The sequence below is a fragment of the Aythya fuligula genome, chromosome 10 (genome assembly GCF_009819795.1).
Source record: "Aythya fuligula isolate bAytFul2 chromosome 10, bAytFul2.pri, whole genome shotgun sequence".
Lineage (NCBI taxonomy): Eukaryota > Metazoa > Chordata > Aves > Anseriformes > Anatidae > Aythya > Aythya fuligula.
This window is the reverse complement of record NC_045568.1, coordinates 12,915,213-12,932,893: the sequence shown is the minus strand read 5'-3', so window position 1 is coordinate 12,932,893 and position 17,681 is coordinate 12,915,213. Positions and strand designations below refer to the sequence as shown.

The 17,681-nt window shown below is 42.6% G+C and overlaps 1 protein-coding gene across 1 annotated transcript in view; it reads right to left on the bottom strand.

Annotated features, from left to right (window-relative positions):
- PRKAR2A (protein kinase cAMP-dependent type II regulatory subunit alpha) overlaps positions 1-16,384 on the bottom strand; it is a 54,705-nt gene extending 38,321 nt beyond the window's left edge. The window contains exon 1 of the mRNA XM_032193937.1: positions 15,964-16,384. Within this exon, the coding sequence (XP_032049828.1) occupies positions 15,964-16,219 (256 nt within the window). The 5' untranslated portion in view covers positions 16,220-16,384. The remainder of the gene's footprint in view (positions 1-15,963) is intronic.
- Positions 16,385-17,681: the final 1,297 nt, after the last annotated feature.

Here is a 17,681-nt window from a genome sequence, read left to right as displayed (position 1 = left end):
ACCGTGATCCAGGATTGCCTGTGTACACACACACACTTAACCTTTCTGTAAGGCAATTTTATATTTATTAAGTTGTAAAACAATAACAGCAATTATATTAAACGCTGTTTTCCTCTCTACTACAGGAAAACAGAAGCACAGATATTTTTTTCATTCCTGGTATTTAAAAATAGCTCTCAGCAGCAGCAAGAAATAATAAAATATAAAACCAAATAGCACCACATCCTGGTCTCCGGTTTAATTGATTTTTTTTAATTTAGATTTTAATATTACTGACATAAAATGGAAAAACACTGTCTGGAGGCTTCATCTTAAAGGAGCTCCTGAAAACTCTGAGCTTTTTAAAACCCCTCTGATAGGAAGAATGTATTTACTGCTTCTAAAGGAAAAAGTTGAGTCAACAAGCAAGGCAGCTATGTCAGTTAAAAAAAGATGTTTCATGAAATTATTAAAGCTGCTATGCTATTTCGGGTTGGCTGTTTTTTTAAGCAAAGAAGAAAAATTAATATGCTTTGGAATGGACAGACTTTAAATAGCTGATAATTTCAAGAAACCCATAAATCTTAGCTTGGTTCTCTCAGGAAATTTGGGGAAGCCTCTGGTTATAGCCTCTTGGTCAAGAACTGCTACTAAAAGGTTTGTGCGTGTGGTTTGCTTTCTGTTGTTTTGAGGTTTTTGTTTTTTTTAAAGATATTTTAAAAATAACATACCACCATTTCAGTATCCTCATTTCATGAGGGAGTGCACTGTAGTACATGGCGTGATTTTGCCTATGGTGTCAGCAGATATTAATTCAATACCAAAACGGACCGTGTTCCTGTTACACAATGAACCCTGCGTTTGGAATTCAGGAGTTAACACAGCCTAACCGAAGCCCAAGCACAGGAGAATGAATGCCTATCAAGCAGCACTCCGTATTATCTGACATTGCAGCGGCATGACCCACACACCCTTCTCCTATTTCTTGCTGACGTGCTTCAGAGATCCAGCCAAACACTGTACCTTTTTTTTTTTGGAGTTCATTTTTATGGGTGTGCTCTATATCACAAAGACCAAATGATTACAATAATGCTTGCATTTGCTTTACAGACATGAAATTAGACAAATTCCCAGTGCTACGGCCCCATCTCAGCTGAAAGGATGCATTTCACAGTGCTTAAAGATATCACAGTGCTGATAATACAACTGAATTGTCAGGGACTGAAATGAAAGGCGTGGATATTTTTCAAGGATTATAAAGTAAAATCATACACTAGGCGGAAATGGAAGGATGCTGCAAAGAACTAGGAGATATGAAAAGAAACTGACAGATCCTTGAAGTATTGTCACAAGAGACAAGACAGCAGGAAGCAAGGCAAGGTGCAGTAAGACAGCCTAAGGTGACCGCTCAGTGAAAAGGGGAAATTTAAGCTTCCTCCTGAAAACCAAGCAAGGAAGAAGCCATTTCAGAATTAGGGAGGCCAAAGGCCACGTTAGTAGTATCAAGAATGTTTTAAAATAATGTTTGATTTGTAATCCTGACGTAAAGTAGATGACAAAAAGTAAAGAGATTGAACATACTCTGGAAGCAACTTCTCCAGGGATCCTTTCACTATGAAAAAGCTAGAAAGGGTTAAAGATGAAGTTGAGACTACAGAGTAACAGAAACATCCCAGCAAGAAGAAATAACTGTACGATTTTTTTTGAAATACGTGCTTCAGGCAAGAAAATATAGCGGCATCTTATCTAGGGAACGAGGAGGCAGTTCCCATGTGGCAGGAAGCACGAGCAACTCACCCCAACTCTCGGTGTGGTGGTAAAAGAAGACTGCCTCTGCCACCTTTCCAGCCCTGCTTTCAAACTTCACCTCGCCAGTGTCAAGGCTCCCATCACACCAGAAAAGGTAGATACTGAGGGAAAAAAAATATCTGTAATACCTTAGGATATTTAAGATCTTTGAAAAGCAATGACAAACTTCAGAAGTGCTGTTTAAAGCAACGTTTGGCTGACAAATTCAGTTCTTTTAAAGCAATACTTTACTTTCATGTTTTGACTGATTTTTTTTTTCCATTTTTAACTCTATCTCTGATTTCCTGGACACTTAGAGAAGACTTAAATTCACATCTTCACATCTTTTAAACATCAAACCCTTCAGACCTTTGACCAGGTCTCTATGCTTTGACATGCTGTGAGGTGCAGAGTCATTGCTATATGTTAAAACTTGACAACACAAACTTCTTTTGGCTCGCCTGTAAAGCTGAGTTTCACTGACCATACTTGGAAACCTTGGGGTAATCTCTAAATGAGTCACAAAAGTGTCATTTAGCTACGTCTAGCCAGCTACTCCATTTTGATTATTTCTGAGCAGCTTTCACAAATCTTTCCGCAGATTACAGAAGCGAACAGCATACAGGTGAACATGACGTGGATGATGCTAAGACCCAAACTGGCCGTGGGGCTTGTTTTTTCCATTTTCAGAAGCCTCATTAAAGTCCCCCTATCACCCCAAACACCCGAGCACAAACTTTAAGGACAGCAGCCAACGACACCAAAGACGCCAGGCCTGGACCCACTCACTGCTGCCCTTTTCCCAGGCCCCAGGGGCAGCCCCGTGCCCCCTTTTAACCCCGGCTACATTTTCGAAGCGCTCCCATCAGGCGGGCATCGCCCTCAGGATGCAACCAACATCAGGGAATCAGGCAACACCGAGAGGAGGGAAGCTACAGCTCCTGCTCACACAGGAAGCCTTCTCCTTCCTGCCTCAACAAGTATCCTAATATACCTCACATGACATCTGCAAATCCCAATTAAGTACCCGCACACGGTTACACAGCCTTTGTCAGCAAGCAACTCCTCAAATACCATCCTACATTTCAGCTATTACCCACTGCCTCATATCCGTCCCTTAGGCATGGGCATATTTTAAGGCACAGCAAATGTTGTATGCGTTCCTAATACTTTTCTAGGTACGTTTGGCATTTAAAACAACTTCAGTTAGACATAATGCTGTATTTTTATTTGGATGCATAATGAAGAGCTCACTTCCTCTTATATGTAAAGGAAGAGGATGATGATACACAGATCTTCTGATTTAGCAATGAAAAACAAGGGAAAAAAAAAGAATTTTGATTGCTTTTCTGTTTCCACCAGAAACCCAACCTTAATTTTACATTCGCTGCATTGTATTTTTAAAAAGATTCCATCTGCTCTGTCTGTAGCACACATTAATATTCAGGACACATCTGCAGTGTGCAGACCAAGCTTTTAATTGGAATCATGTCACAGCTACCATCACACAACACTGAATGTAAATGTTGGATATCTGCACTTGGCAGCTGCTTGGCAGGCTTATTATACAGTCCTATGGAGACCGATAGTGTCTTTAAATAATGTGGTATCAGGGCATAAAAGGTATCTTGAAAAATCAAATATTTACTATCGTGAAACAGTTTACGGTGCCATTCATACCTAATAGAGTTTACTATACACTTTAAACTACCTATAAGAAAATATGTATATTCAGCCATAATTTTCAGAGAGACAACACATTGATACAATTGAACATTCACATCTTTTATTATGAGAGATATTTAAGCAAAACTAACTTGTAAACAGAGGACAAAGTAAACTGAATTTCAGTGCAATCGAAACTGTGTAGTCAAGCTCAAAGCATTTACAGAAGCCAAAACTCTGGCACTACTAAGCATGCAAGAGCACCTAAATTCAATTAACAGCTATGCTCAATGATTTAAGACACTTTCTAACAATGTCAGACAAATTATTCTGGAATGAACAATACCGTTACCTTTTCAAAAAAACAGGAAGCTAATAACAACTTCACTTGCTTCAAAGCCTTGCCAAGCCATGGTAATACAAAATTACATTTTCCCAGCCATCTATGGATTTTCAGCTTGTACTCTTCTGTTAAAGTTTTTAACAAATGGGGCAGTGACCAGCAACCTATAGAGAAAAATGTATATATACACATAAACTAGAGTTATCCTAACACAAGCAACTAGTTGGTATGCTGTCAAGCTGATCTTACACGCACTGCAAGTTATTTAAATCTGAGGTCCTATGTCCCCTTTACCTACTAACAGCTACACTTCCTTTTCATACAATACACGTGTTCTTTGTGAATTTGTCCTCTTCCACTGTCTTTGCCGTAGTATCATAACAAGCACTTTTTGACAAATCTAAGAAAACTTAGAGATCATTGCTTGTTAACATAGAGGTGTGTCACCACAAAAATAATTAAACGAATACAGGCAACAGAAAGTCATCACCATCCAAGTGTTCCAACTCTAATGCCCTTCTCTGATAGCCTAATTGGCTTAACAAATACTGCTTAACGTCAGCGCAGCTCCAACACAAATAAGCAAACTACACTGACCAAAAGGGGAAAACAACTGTGTGTGCTCAGAGCATACATACATGGTCAGCCTCAAGCCTGTACTCGCACTCTGCCATGTCTTGCACATCCACCACCATTTCAGAGCACATTTTGGTAGAAGTGCAGCAATCAAAGTCGAGAGACAGAGCAAGGTTTCGGTCCCAAACCTGAGCACACAGCCAGCCAACAGATGACCACTGATTATATCAGCAATTCCAATCTGTTTCAGTGCAAAGAAAAAAAAAAAAAAAAAAAAAAGGTTAGCCTGAGCTTTCCTTCAGTGGCACAGCTGGTCTGCTCGTGTTTGCACTTGAACAGAAAGGAAGACTTAACGTGGGCAGTTATGGCCGAGATGCAGTATAAGCAGCTTTTCCTTTTGCATCTTAGCTATTTACAGTCTCAGATAAAACAGATTGGAGTCACTCTCAAAGTCAGGTACTGCATCTCATGTGACAGACAGTCAGAAGCAACTGTAAAAAAAACTAGTTCTACAAAAGAGCAACTCAGAAGGAAAATATGGAAGAAGAGAATTGAAGCTCAGCAGAAACAACCAGCAGCACTGATGGGGCGTAGTGTTTTATATGCTTCGCATGGATGTTACACGGCTCTGCTTGTCAGGTCAGCCAGAGCTCAGGACTGTGTAATTATAGCTAGCTAGGTAGTGGGATTTAAGAACAGCATCCTACAGCTAAAAAAGGAGGCACATAAAAGCCCATGGTTCTTTGGTTGGGTCACTTCTAATTTCATTACCAATTGCTACTGCCATTACTGATTGGGATGATAAATATAGCATGTTTTTACATAAGATAAAGCTGGAATGAATTGTGCTGTCATTTGATTTGATCTGTACAAAAGAGCAAGAGGAATTTCAATTAGAAACACCAGCATCAAGCGTCACTTCAAGCTGATTCAGAGCTTAATCTCACACATCCACATTTAAATCAGGGCACAAGAACGTTTGTGTATGCTAGGCAAAATATGCTGGGTTAATGGCATCCGGGGCTGCATTACTGAAGTGCTGCCAGCAGGTTGAGGGAAGTGAGCCTTCCCCTCTGCTTAGCCCTGGTAAGGCAGCACCTGGAGGAGTCCTGTGTCCAGTTCTTTGCTCCACAGTACAAGAGAGGCAAGGACGTGTTGGAGACAGCCCAAAGAAAGGCCACAAAGATGATGAAGGGACTGGAGCACTTCTCCTATCAGAAACAGTTGACAGAAGGCTCTGTTCAGCCTGGAGAGGACGAGGCTCAGGGCAGATCTTACCAATGTAGGGAAATACCTGAAGGGAGGATGCAAAGATGATGAGCTAGGCTCTTTTCAGTGGCGCCCAGTGACAAGAGGCAATGGGCACAAACTGGAACAAGGAAGGATCTGTCAGAACATCAGGAAACTCTTCCGTAATGTTACAGTGACCAAAAACTGCAACAGGTTGCCCAAAGAGGCTGCGGAGTCTCTGTCCTCTGAGATAGAGAAAGGCTGCCTGGACGTGGTCTTGCCAAGCAGCTCCAGGTGGCCCTACTTGAGCAGGGAGGGGTTCAACCAGATGACCTCCAGGTCTCTTCCAACTTCAACTATTCCGTGATTTGGTAGACACCAACAGCTCATCAGAACTAGTACTTTGTTTCTTATTCTACTGAAGCCAAAAACTGTTAATGAGCATCCCCATTCTGGACAAACCTCAACATATTTATCAGCCCTCCTAGCCAGTGCTAGAAAAGGCACCTATTGATTACCCACAACTGCCTCTGCGTCCTTCCCCACGTCACCATTCTCCAGGATTTAGCACTCTATCCTGTAAGCATAATCACCACTGAAGAGATTCACCCTTGCCTGAACAGCATGTGAACGACCTTTCTGAAATTGGCCTTTCTCAAAAGTCAACATTTTAAAGAGCTGGCTCAATTTTTCTCGAAGTCTGATTTTAACAGATACCAAAATTGGTGCTTAAAAAAAGACCAAAGACTTGTTACTGTATTTGTGAAATAAAAAATGTATTCAAACAACTAGCATCCCTATATGTGAGATGGTCAAAATTATTTTTTTTCAAGTAAATCCTATCAGTACCTTATAGCATTTCATACCAAAGCCATAAACAACTGAACAAGGTTTTCTTAAAAAAATAAAAAATAAAAAAATCTAGATATACTTGCAACTGATGTTATTGGTTTCCAACTTGGAAAAAAAAAAAAAAAAAAAGAAAAACCTCAACTCCTATATAAAGTTTTATCTATGGTAGTGACAGAAAAGGTGCCACTAGGCATTGGATTTACAGGATTTTATCCTGTAGTGGTACCTTCAGAATAACAGTGCTGGGCACAGGGATTTCTGCCTTGCTTCTCCCTTCTCCCAGGTGAAGCACCTGATGACACCAAGCGAGAGTGGCAGCCTTTTCCCACCGCCACAGCAGGGAGCACAGCCTCAGGGAGGATGATAACCAGAGGAGTGCTGGGTGGCACAGAGGGATGAGATAGTCTGGTGTACCTCCTGTGCTATCACAGACTCTGCAGAAGCATTACTAAAATCACTGGCAGTTTTGTGCTTTCTGTACCGCATACTGCTGTATTAGCAGCACAATTACCCATCAATGATCCACAAGTGGATCTTGTTCCACTCAAATATAATTGGGTATGAGTTTCTTTTTAGCAAACAATGTATAAATAAATTTGAGTGGGTTCTAAATATGCATGATTTAGTTTTTATTTATTTTTTTAAGGTTAAAACTTCTTATCTGGGCAACGTTCTAGCTGTCATATACAATAAAATGATAAGCAAAAGTAACTCCTGTAGCACATCTCAGCATAACGCATTTTATAGCTTTTTCCCTTTCAGATTTATGAATGCAATAATATTAAGTCAAACATTAACAAAGCTTACTTAAACAGAGCATAGCTGTAAAAAGAGTAATCTCCACGTAAGAATGCCTTTTGATAGACGATCTCAAATGAAAACAAAATAAAAAAAGCCAACAACAAAATACACTTCCAGTAATTGCACCCTCTGTATTTTTACCGGAAGATTTTGTGGAAAAGAGGAAGGATGAAGGCAGACAGCTTTGTCCTATTTCCTAAAAGGTAATAGAGAAATAAAAGTAGAATAAAAATAGTAAAAATCATTGTGCTCTCCCCATCTCAGGGAAAAATCCACTTTTATGCCCAAGAACACTTCTAGTCCCTGCAGAGGGGCAGGATTTATCATTCATCCCATCATAAATATGCCAGGAGAAATAAAAAAAGGTCCCTAGCCAAAGTGAGCTGCAGCAGGTGGCAAGTACTACATGGTTCAGCTTCCAGATGAACTCATTTTTAGTAGCAGAACTTGTGGTATAAAGCTCCTCACAGTCACTGTTACATTCTACTTCAAAACAAACAGCGTGCACTGCAAAGCTTTTAGCTATGAGCACTTAATAATGTCTACATGTAAAAGCTATAAATAAAACAAGATGCATGACACAACACTTAATAATCAAATAACTTCAGCAGTGAGAAATTAAAATGACTCTGCAGGGATATGACAGATGCTTATACAGAGCACAAGAAAAATTGAAGCCCGTACAAATATGTCTGCTTAGGATAAAGTTATACAACCTCAAGGGTTAGAATTAAAAACATTATAAAAATTACACCCAACGATGTTTAATTTCTATACGTCTGATAAACTGAAGTATTTAAAGTAGCATTACCACTCTCAGTAGTAGTAAGTAGTCATATTTTAAAATAAGAATCCTTGCAGAAGCTTCCCCAAAGGTGCTAAAGGCAGAGCAGTGAATGTTAATCTATGTTAGTGAGCCATCTTTCATAACTTATCACTGAGAAAGCTTTCAGTCTTACAAATGCTTATGAATTTTAATCAGATACATTGATAACATTAAGTGATAAAGAACTGTTACTTACAAAAACAAAAAACAAAAAAAGGAAACTCCATCACCTTCAAATTCTCATCCAAGGGCATTGCATGAGCCATCCTTCACACAGACATGCTCTGCATGTCCATGACAACCCAAGATTGACCGGATCCCCACACTACAGCACGTCCTTGCAGAAGGAACTTGTCCTCAATGAGCAGGATTAGCACAAGCGTTGCCACAGAAATGGCAGTGTTTAGTGGGGCCTCAGAAGGAAGAAAAAACAACAACAAAAACTACAAAAAAAAAAAAAAAGCCACGATCACCAAATATTTGTGTTTTTCTTTTCCTCAAGATCTCTCCTACAGAACAGTTTTCTGAGAAGGAAGCAGCAAACAATATGCTATCCCAGGGGAGGAAGAACCAAAATGGAAATGAAGGGCCATGGTGACATCCTGCTTTATAGCAGCCTGTTAATAGACAAGCACCATGAACGACGATCTCGGCACTGCAACCCATCCAAAAATCCAGATGAAAAGCCTACCGAGTAGCTTTCCAACCTTTATGCAAAAGATACACAGCTCATCTCCCCACACAAACCCCATGTATGTGTTTAGAACACCCTGCAAGAAGAGCAGCAGTACATTGAGCTTTGCAGTCCTTCACAGCACACCTCTCAGATTCAGCGAAGAGCAGAAAGTTACCGATGGAAGAACATCTTTTTACCAAAACCACTGCTCCACCTCCAGCTTGAAATCCTAATCCTTCTTTACACAACAGTTCAGAAAGAAATTTGGTGACAATTGCTCAATTTTGCTGGTAAGGCCCCTCCCTGATCATGTATCGTCTTCGACTGACCCTCACCACCATCCAAAAAGGAGTGCTGGGCTCCAGTTCTTGTGAGATGTCCTCAGAGCAAAACCTGCTATTGTGGCAGCTGGAAACCAAGTTCCTGGAGGCTCTGCACCATTCTCAAGGAGAAGCACCGTTGTTCTTCAAGCCACCCTCAGAAAGTCAGCAGGAAATAAAGGGAAGGAACAGTAGCTTGAAATTTTTTTTAGCAAATTCTAACAAAAATAAAAATGATTTGTTTTCTTCTTTATCATAAAAGCAGTGCTAAAGAAGGGATATCTGCAGTCCCTCCCACATGCTGTCAAGGAAGGCTGTTTGTAGAGCTGTCTTCCCTCCTGAAGGGAACTTTTAAGTCTATCCTAGAGCCGAATGACCACTACTCATCTTCTGCAACATCTACATAGAAAAGAAAGGTCCCTGGTATGGAAAGGGCTAAGAGCAAAACTGCTACTAACATAATGCTGGGCTTTATTATATAGTAATTGATGTATATTTATGAAATGGACCAAATCCTAGCAGTATGAGAACTGTAAGACAGGCAGTCCTCTACATCTCCTCTACCTTCCAAGTATCCTATCTGTTAAAGCAAACAGATCACCAACATTTTTACCTCCTCTAAAACAAAACACAAATGACCACAACGCAGCTGATTATTTGTGCAATAGATTTCTGGAGTTTTCTCCTAAAAGCCCCTTTTCCAGGTCTGTACCTTAAAAAGAAAAGGCTTTTTTTTCATTCAAAAAATCACCTAAGCACACACCCTTTACTAGAACTAACATCTTGGTGCCAGAGTCTTTTATGCATTGGTCTTTGTCCATGCTCAGGTTTCTGGAATTCCCCTCTACTTCCTTTTCTAACTTGCCCTGTCTGTTTCATATTGCAGTGATACATAAATACACTACAGATCTGCCCTGCACTAGAGTGTGCTAGGTGCAGAGTGCAGAAGAGGACGCATCACGTATAGTGGAATTGATGGTACCTGAGAAAAGAAATCAAGCCTAAACCTGTGTGAACCCAGATGCAAGACTAATATCCCACTAAATGAGGAACTAGTAAGGCTGTTGGAGCTGTATTTGCCATTGCCTCCTTTTTTCCGCAAAATAAAAAAATTATTATGATCATTCATGAATTGGAAAGCGTTACTAAAGCCAGTGAGAAACATTCATAGCTCATCTTGGCTACGCTTCCAGCCTTTATTTGAATAATGAGCAACTGCTCTTTGTTAAACATTAATGCTTTTTAATGACTGACTGGTGAATAACTTGAAGTGAGCTTGTTCTGTCGCCTCCTCCTCTTCCCCGCGATCGCCATTGCTCTATTTTAGGTAAGAGGGTACAACTAAAGTTCACTGCCAGCAAAAGGGGAAGATGGGACTCTGCAACACTGACAGAACTTTCATCACTCTAATATTTGCTTATTAAATGAAAATAATAGCACAAAGACATGCTAATATAAAGTGCAATATCTAGTATTGCAATACAAAAAGCTCCTTTAGCTTAACTTTAGAAATAGCTAGAGGAATCGAACTTTAGGAGTTTCATATCATTTGTCTTACAGTAATTTTCAACAAGGAAACACGAGCTTGTCAGAATACAGCAGTTATTTACAAAGGCTAGTCATCCACTTCCTTTCTATTTATTTATGCCCTTTTTAGAGGGTAGTACACAGAGAAGGCAGTTTCTATTTGCTCAAAGTTAACAGCAGGATACTAAAAGAGCAGAAACTAGGTCTAGAATTTAATTCGTCTATACAGCTATAGCTGGTCTCAAAAGCTCTTTCACGAAATTTCAAGTTTCACAGTTAATTGAAGAGCTACCAGCATGCAACAGGTCACAAAAATTAAGTAGTTTAGAGTGGAAAAAAAGAAAAAGTATCGCTTGCCCTCATCCCTCACATTTTAGGATGTACAGATTACTCAAGAAAAGCAGTTTGATTATGTCAAGTCACTGAGAGCAAATTTGAAGCAGCAGCTATCTTTCTCAATGGACTGTAACAGACTTCCTAAAAGATGTTACAGAAATAACAGCAGTGATGATGGCCGAATACTACAAGTAACTCTACAACTATGCAATGGCAAGATTGCAAGGAACTTATCTTTTATAGCTAACGTCCAAGTTCCTCCTTCCAAATGTAAATTAATAGACATGCAGCAGTATCCAGTCATGCCTGCACATTTCAGGCAGCTCATCTATAACGCTCCGTTCCTCAGCCAGCCAGCAACTTGAATCCTCTCACTTCACACTTCCAGTTCTCTTGCTATCTTCGGTAAGAAAAACAGGTTACATCTACATTTTAGGTCAATTTCAGTTTGTACTGGAGACTGTACTGGTGAAACCTCCTTTTAGGCTTCTCTGAGATACAAATGGTGACTTTTAACACAGTGATGTAGCTCGATGGGCAAGTCTTAGTCTAATTCTGCAACAGAATAAGTACAATTTTGAGAACAAACAATGGAAAGCAAGTCTTCTGTGATAAGCAAGTACAAAAGCAAAAAAGAAAAAAAGAAAACCAGAAGAAAAGTTTTATATATTTTGTCCAAGTAAGTTAAGAAAAGTGAAATCGGTGTTCCTCACTACTTAGTTTTATCTTCAAAGCTCCCCTGAGCAAACAAGACCACTGTAGGCAGAGAAGTTCCATTAGCACTACCGGTGGTTACTCTGAGTAATCCTTCAGATTTCAGTCAGTGAGAGCTGGCTCTGCAAAAGCAAAGACATGTGCAAGGACAGCAGCTGCACAATGGTCGTCTTTCACTTGGTATTTTTTATGTTACACACGTTCGAGACACCATGGTGCCAAGACCCAACAAAAATTGGAATATTAAATGAGGAAATATATTCCCCTTAAAATATTATCAATAGGAATGCATCACTGATATTTCACTTTATAACTGATTTAATGTTCTTCATGGAGTCCAAAGAATAAATAAAACTCTAAGCTTTCTTCTACACCTTCAGAATGCAAAACTTACACATACATGCTTTTTAAACATATTATGAAGAAGATGTGTATTTATTTCTTTGTATACTAAACTCAAAGGCTTAACTGTTAGATCATCATCTAAAGCTTCTTACTCCATCTTCCTAAAAATCTAGGGACTAGTTGATTGTAACTGAAACAAATTAGTTATAATCACTATTACGCCCTATCAGCCAGTCAAATTTCAAAGGAAAAAAAAAAGTAGCAGTAATCATTATCAAATTATGAAAATATCCACTATGCTGCCTAGATTTTTAAATAGAGTAGCTATTCTTTGGGATGAATTTGCATCATACTATTCAATAACACTGTAAAAAGGTGTTCTGCAGAGAGAGGCTCTTCTAATGTCACAGACAAAGAACAGAGTGAGAACAGCACTACTGTGCTTTATTCCCAATAAATTAACAATTATGGAGGAAGTAGGTGAAAGTATTGCTCACAAATTCAAAGTATTTTAATTTTAAAGGTGACTGTATCTCACAGGGACACCTGCAATAAGCCATGAATCTGAATTACATCTGAGAAGTTGAACAGTACTCTTCACAAGAACCACTATTCTACTTATTCCATCCTCTAAAATTCTTACCATCCGATTTTTGTAATTCAATAAAATTTCCTAGAATTATTTCAGGAAAACATCAAAGACTTATGCCTGACCTGTAAATCAATGTAGGCACTACATAAATTCTTTGTGGTTGAACTAACACAATAATTCCTCAGGAATTCCACAGGACACATCATCCAAGACCAGAGTAAGAAATCATCAGCAAATGATGCTCACGAGTAAGAACAGTAGTAAGTAATCCGAAACTGGTTTAAATTAACATTAAGCACTTCTGTTGGCAATTAAGAAGACAACAATTTCAAAGATGGACTGAGCTCTCATTCAGTATCACTTTCAAGATGTAACGATGTAAAAGAGCATGCTTCCGTACTTCCTTCTGGGCCCTTCTGCTCAGACATCCTATTGATGTTTTAAAGATGACATTTAGCAAATCCTTGAATTTGCATTGAGAAGCGCAGTGCAGAACTAAACAGCATCTTTTTACCTGTTCCCTCAGATTCACAAGCACCATTTTCCCCCATAACAATAGAGCACACAGAAGAGGATTACTTCACAAGCAGTGTATAAGAAGCGTTTTCTTTTGCTCAGGGAGCAGCTGAAAAGCACATGACATTTTCTCCAATACCAAGGTGAAACCCCAGGGAAGCAAAAATATGGAATTTGCACTAAATAACTGTCATTAGTTAAAATGTCTGAGCTGCTCCAGCTCGTACATATCTCAATAATGTTTTAGTTCCACTGTTGGTTACGCTTAACATCCCCAAGAAGAAACACAGTGTTCTTCTTTTATTTTAATTACCACCCCAACCGAGGAGACCAAATGGAAAGTTAACAGAGCAGCACCCTGCACCTTTGTGCTGCTGCCTTAACTGCCCGGGAAGGAAAGCTGCCTCGCTTCCCTCAGGTTTGTCACTCACAAATGGAAAGCCACTTCTATGGCTTTATTTCAGGGCCTTAAGGCATCCATTCAGAGCTTCCCTGTTACAAGGGGAAGTGTTGCGGTCAAGGACAATTTGTGCGAATACGTACCCATCCTTGGTTACATTCTCAGCCTGGTTTTTGAAGCTGTCACTTTGAATCTGTTCCCAACTCTATCGACTTGTCAATTTTGCAGTTACACGAATCAAACACAAAGGCTCTGAGGAAAGCTTTGTATGCGTCAACTCTGCCACAGCCCAACAGCCAAAGACTTCTGAAGGTTTTTTCCCTCCACTATCATCATCACCTTTCCACACGTTCCTTACACCCTACTCTGCGGAACAGCCACATCCAGATGTCCTCTTGCTCGCATACACAAAAAGGACACAGAACAGAGATGAAACTCCAGGAGGTTCAGAGACTAAACATAAACCTGGAAGTAATTTCTTAAGTGCCACAAAAGAATGTCAGCCTTTTTCGTGGTCTAGTTAGTGTCGCTGACGCCACTGATGTTGTGCCACTATGGCAGAAGGGGGACCACTATGGCTACACGAAGATATTTGTCACGCTGCTTACTCCAACGGCCCAGAGCTTACAGTAATTTTAAGTTATTTTTCCCTTTTATTACCATTTGCACTCAAATCATGAAAAAACACAACTTATCCAAAACGTTCCCTGACTCTTAGCATGCAGATGCAGCCTAGTGAGACACTCAAATTTAATATTATGCTGGAAGTAGAAACATGAAGACAACCACGTTACTTGTACAGACATCCTTCATCCAGCCAACATATATTTAACTTATTTAATTAGCTTTATTTAATTAGCTTTATTATTAGATTTATTAACTTATTTAAATTAGCTTTAAATTTTCTTAATGTAGTATTTTACAAAAACACCAGTTTCATCGTTATATTTAGAAATGCCCATGCAAGCATTTCTAAAACATCCATTTGACCTGTCTTTGCAACTTGAAGCTAACAATGTTGGCCCGGGAAAACAAAATAAAATTAATTGAATCTTTCCTAAGTTGTCCAAGATGAAAAAAATGCATGGTATTAGAGCCTGTCCAGTGGGATTATCTGCGACTTTTTCAGTTTGTGTGTTTTATCTATCTTTAGAAATGATCCTTTAAATACTGAGCAGTCTGTAAGTACACAGGATCTGGTCTCCCATAACAATACAGAAGTATTTTCCTGTAAAGTTCACAGAGGACAGAGATATCAGAACCTCCAACTTCATCGGTTTCTAGTTAACGTCTTCCATGACACCATTATGACAGAAGTCTGAAAAAACACACAGCCTTGGTAGATCATCCCACACTCTGTTAAACAATGTGGAAATTGTTTCCTTGACCCTACAGAGAGGCTCTTGCCTGCCGTTAACTAGAACACGGGACTATTCCTTCCCCGGTTCGTTGGAACCAGAAGCAGGGAACGGCGCGTTTTTGCAGATAAGGAGCACGCCAACACCTACTGACAGTGCCGCCCGCCTCCAGGGCTCTGACCAGCACAAGCGACACTGCGTGGTTCTGTTAGTTCTCCCTCTGAGACAGAGAGATGACGAGCAGAAACTTGAAGCAAAGGAACCACTTTTCAGCTTTGGAAGCGAAGAACTATTTGAGAAGCTGTTTAGCACCATAAAGTTTAGAAATTTCCATCTGAAAACATTTAACTCCAGAGGACTGCTTCAGCTGCAGCTGCCAACATTTGCCAGGAAAGCATTACACTTACTTCCCAGGAGAAGACCTTTCAGAGCCTACAAGAAGATAAGCTGATCGCGAAATAAAGTTGCCTTCGAGGACATTAAAAATAAATAAATAAATAACACACAGAAACCTTTGTTCGCGTTATAGGTCAAGGGCATAAGACCTCCACTCGAAGTTTAGGGAAGGCATACCTTTTCCTCCCTTCCTCTCTAAATTACCTTCTGACAAGGAGAGACACTTTTGGGGGGTGTTCAGGAACCGCGCTCCCACAGCCTGGGGGTGCCTCGAGGCACCGCTCACCAACATTTCGGGTAACTTCTCGCACCCAGGCTCAGACGGAGCCCGAATTGCGCTCAGGGTGCGAGGCACAGCGCGGGGAGGGAGCGAAAATGGAAGAAGCACAGGAGGTGAGGCCAGGCCAGCGGGGAGGCACCTCTACCTGAGGGAGCTGCAACCGGGAGGAGCGGGCGGCTGGGAGGGGGGGAATTTGGGCAAGGTGTGAGGTTATTCCAGCGCCCTGAGGCACAACCAGGAGCCTCGCTCCGTCCCCAGCCACCGAGGGCACGCTCACCGCGGCGACCGGGCGGCAGCGACACCCGACAGTCGCGACAGAGCTCGCCCATCGCCTCACCGCACCGCCACGGGGGTTCGGTCCCCGGGAAGGGCCCCGCCGGTTACCGGGGACGGGGAGGGAGAAGGACGGGGACACCTCCCCGGGAGGGGGGGGGGAGGCTTACGCTCGAAGTCGTCGTCGTCCTCGTCGTCGTCGTCGCGGTCGGGCTCCTCCTCGCCGTTGGACTCGGTCTGCATGGGCTCCCCGTCGAAGCTGACCACCCTGCGGCCGCCGCCGGCCGCCTCCCGCTCGCGGGCATCCCGCAGGCGGGTGAAGTACTCGGCGGCGAAACCCACCAGGTCGGCCGGCCGGTGCCGCAGCACCTCCACGGTGTAACCCTGCAGCAGCTCGGTCAGGCCCGGCGGGATCTCGATGCTCATGGTGCCGGCGGCGGCGGGGGGAGGAGGAGGAGGAGGAGAAGAAGAAGGAGGTGGAGGAAGAGGAGAACGAGCAGGCCGCCGCCCCGCAGCCGGTTGTGACGGTGGCGGGCTCGGGGCCTCCCTCGGCGGGCGCCGCCTGCCTCCCGCCGCTCCGGTCACACACACACGGGGGGGGCCGGGCCGCGGCGGCAGCTCCCCGGGCTGCGCAGGCGCTGCGGCGGGCGCCGAGCCAGCATGGAGGCGGGCGGCCGCGCGCAGGCGCCGGGGCGCTGAGGGGAGCGGCTCCCCCTCAGCCGGTCCCCGCCTCAGGTTTGAGGGAGGGGAACCGGGAGGGAGCCGGGGTGTTTGGCCCCGCAGCCCCTCAGGAGATCCCCGTACGCCGGGTTTGGGTGTCCCCGGGGGTGTAGGTGGCTGCCTGGGTGTGTTGGGGAGGAAGCGGGCTGTGCCCCGTCCTCCGCCCCGCGGCGAGGGCTGGAGGGGATGCGAAACGCCTGCGTGTGGTGCTTGTGAATCTGGCTTTGAAATTAATTTCGGGGCTGTGATGTGCTGTGATGTGGTAGGGAGTAATTATAAACTGTGGAAGGCGGCGGATGCGCTCGCTCCTCGTCAGCCAGGATCCTGGACACGCACAAGTGTGTGGCAGAAAGGCGTTTTTTCACAGCTTTCCTCAGGTTAGTGACCCCCTGCACTAATTTCATCTTTCTTCATCTTTCTGCCAAGCCACAGTGCCCCCTGAGCACCACAAAGGAGCGGGAGAAAGAGGCTTATTCCCCTTGGCTGGGGTTACACTGAGGCCCTCTGACCCCCTGGTTCTGGTCAAAATTCAGTCAATGAACACTCTTAAAGCTGTTGAGCACAAGAGAATACATGAGCGTGTCTTCGGACCTTTGGGTAAAAGCCATAATGCCATCACCTGTGAAATGGTGGCAAGAACGTCTGCTTAACGCCAAGCACCTCAGAGCATGAAGGGTTTTAGTAAAGTGAAACACCACGTTAATCGCTTACACGTGGGAGCTTTGGAGACGCCTTGTATGTTCCTAAATGCGTTACTCAGGTTTTGCATGTACTCTTCGTACAAAACTTCCATGCTTTGTGCTGTTTGCATGTTCAGGGAAGGTCTGGCGGATGCCCAAGGGCAGCCGACTCGCTCCGTGGCACGGGGCCCTTAAGGTTTGACGTTGCTGGAAAGCTGCTCTTGGGAGAAGGTAGGCTGTGCAAACGTGAGGGGCGCAGGGACGCTGGCTGGGTGACGCCACTGCCTGTTGTCAATGTAAATGTTTTTGTTTAATTCTTCCTTTGTTTCAACAATAAAAGGGCAGAAATCAACTTGTACTCAAAATACGGATTTCGCTTCGAAGCCCAGAATTGGCTGAGGCGATTCATTGTGTTGTGGTTTTGTTTGCTCCTGTGCCAAAAGGTCCCCTCGCTTATCCAGATGGTTTTCCCACACTCCCATGCAAAG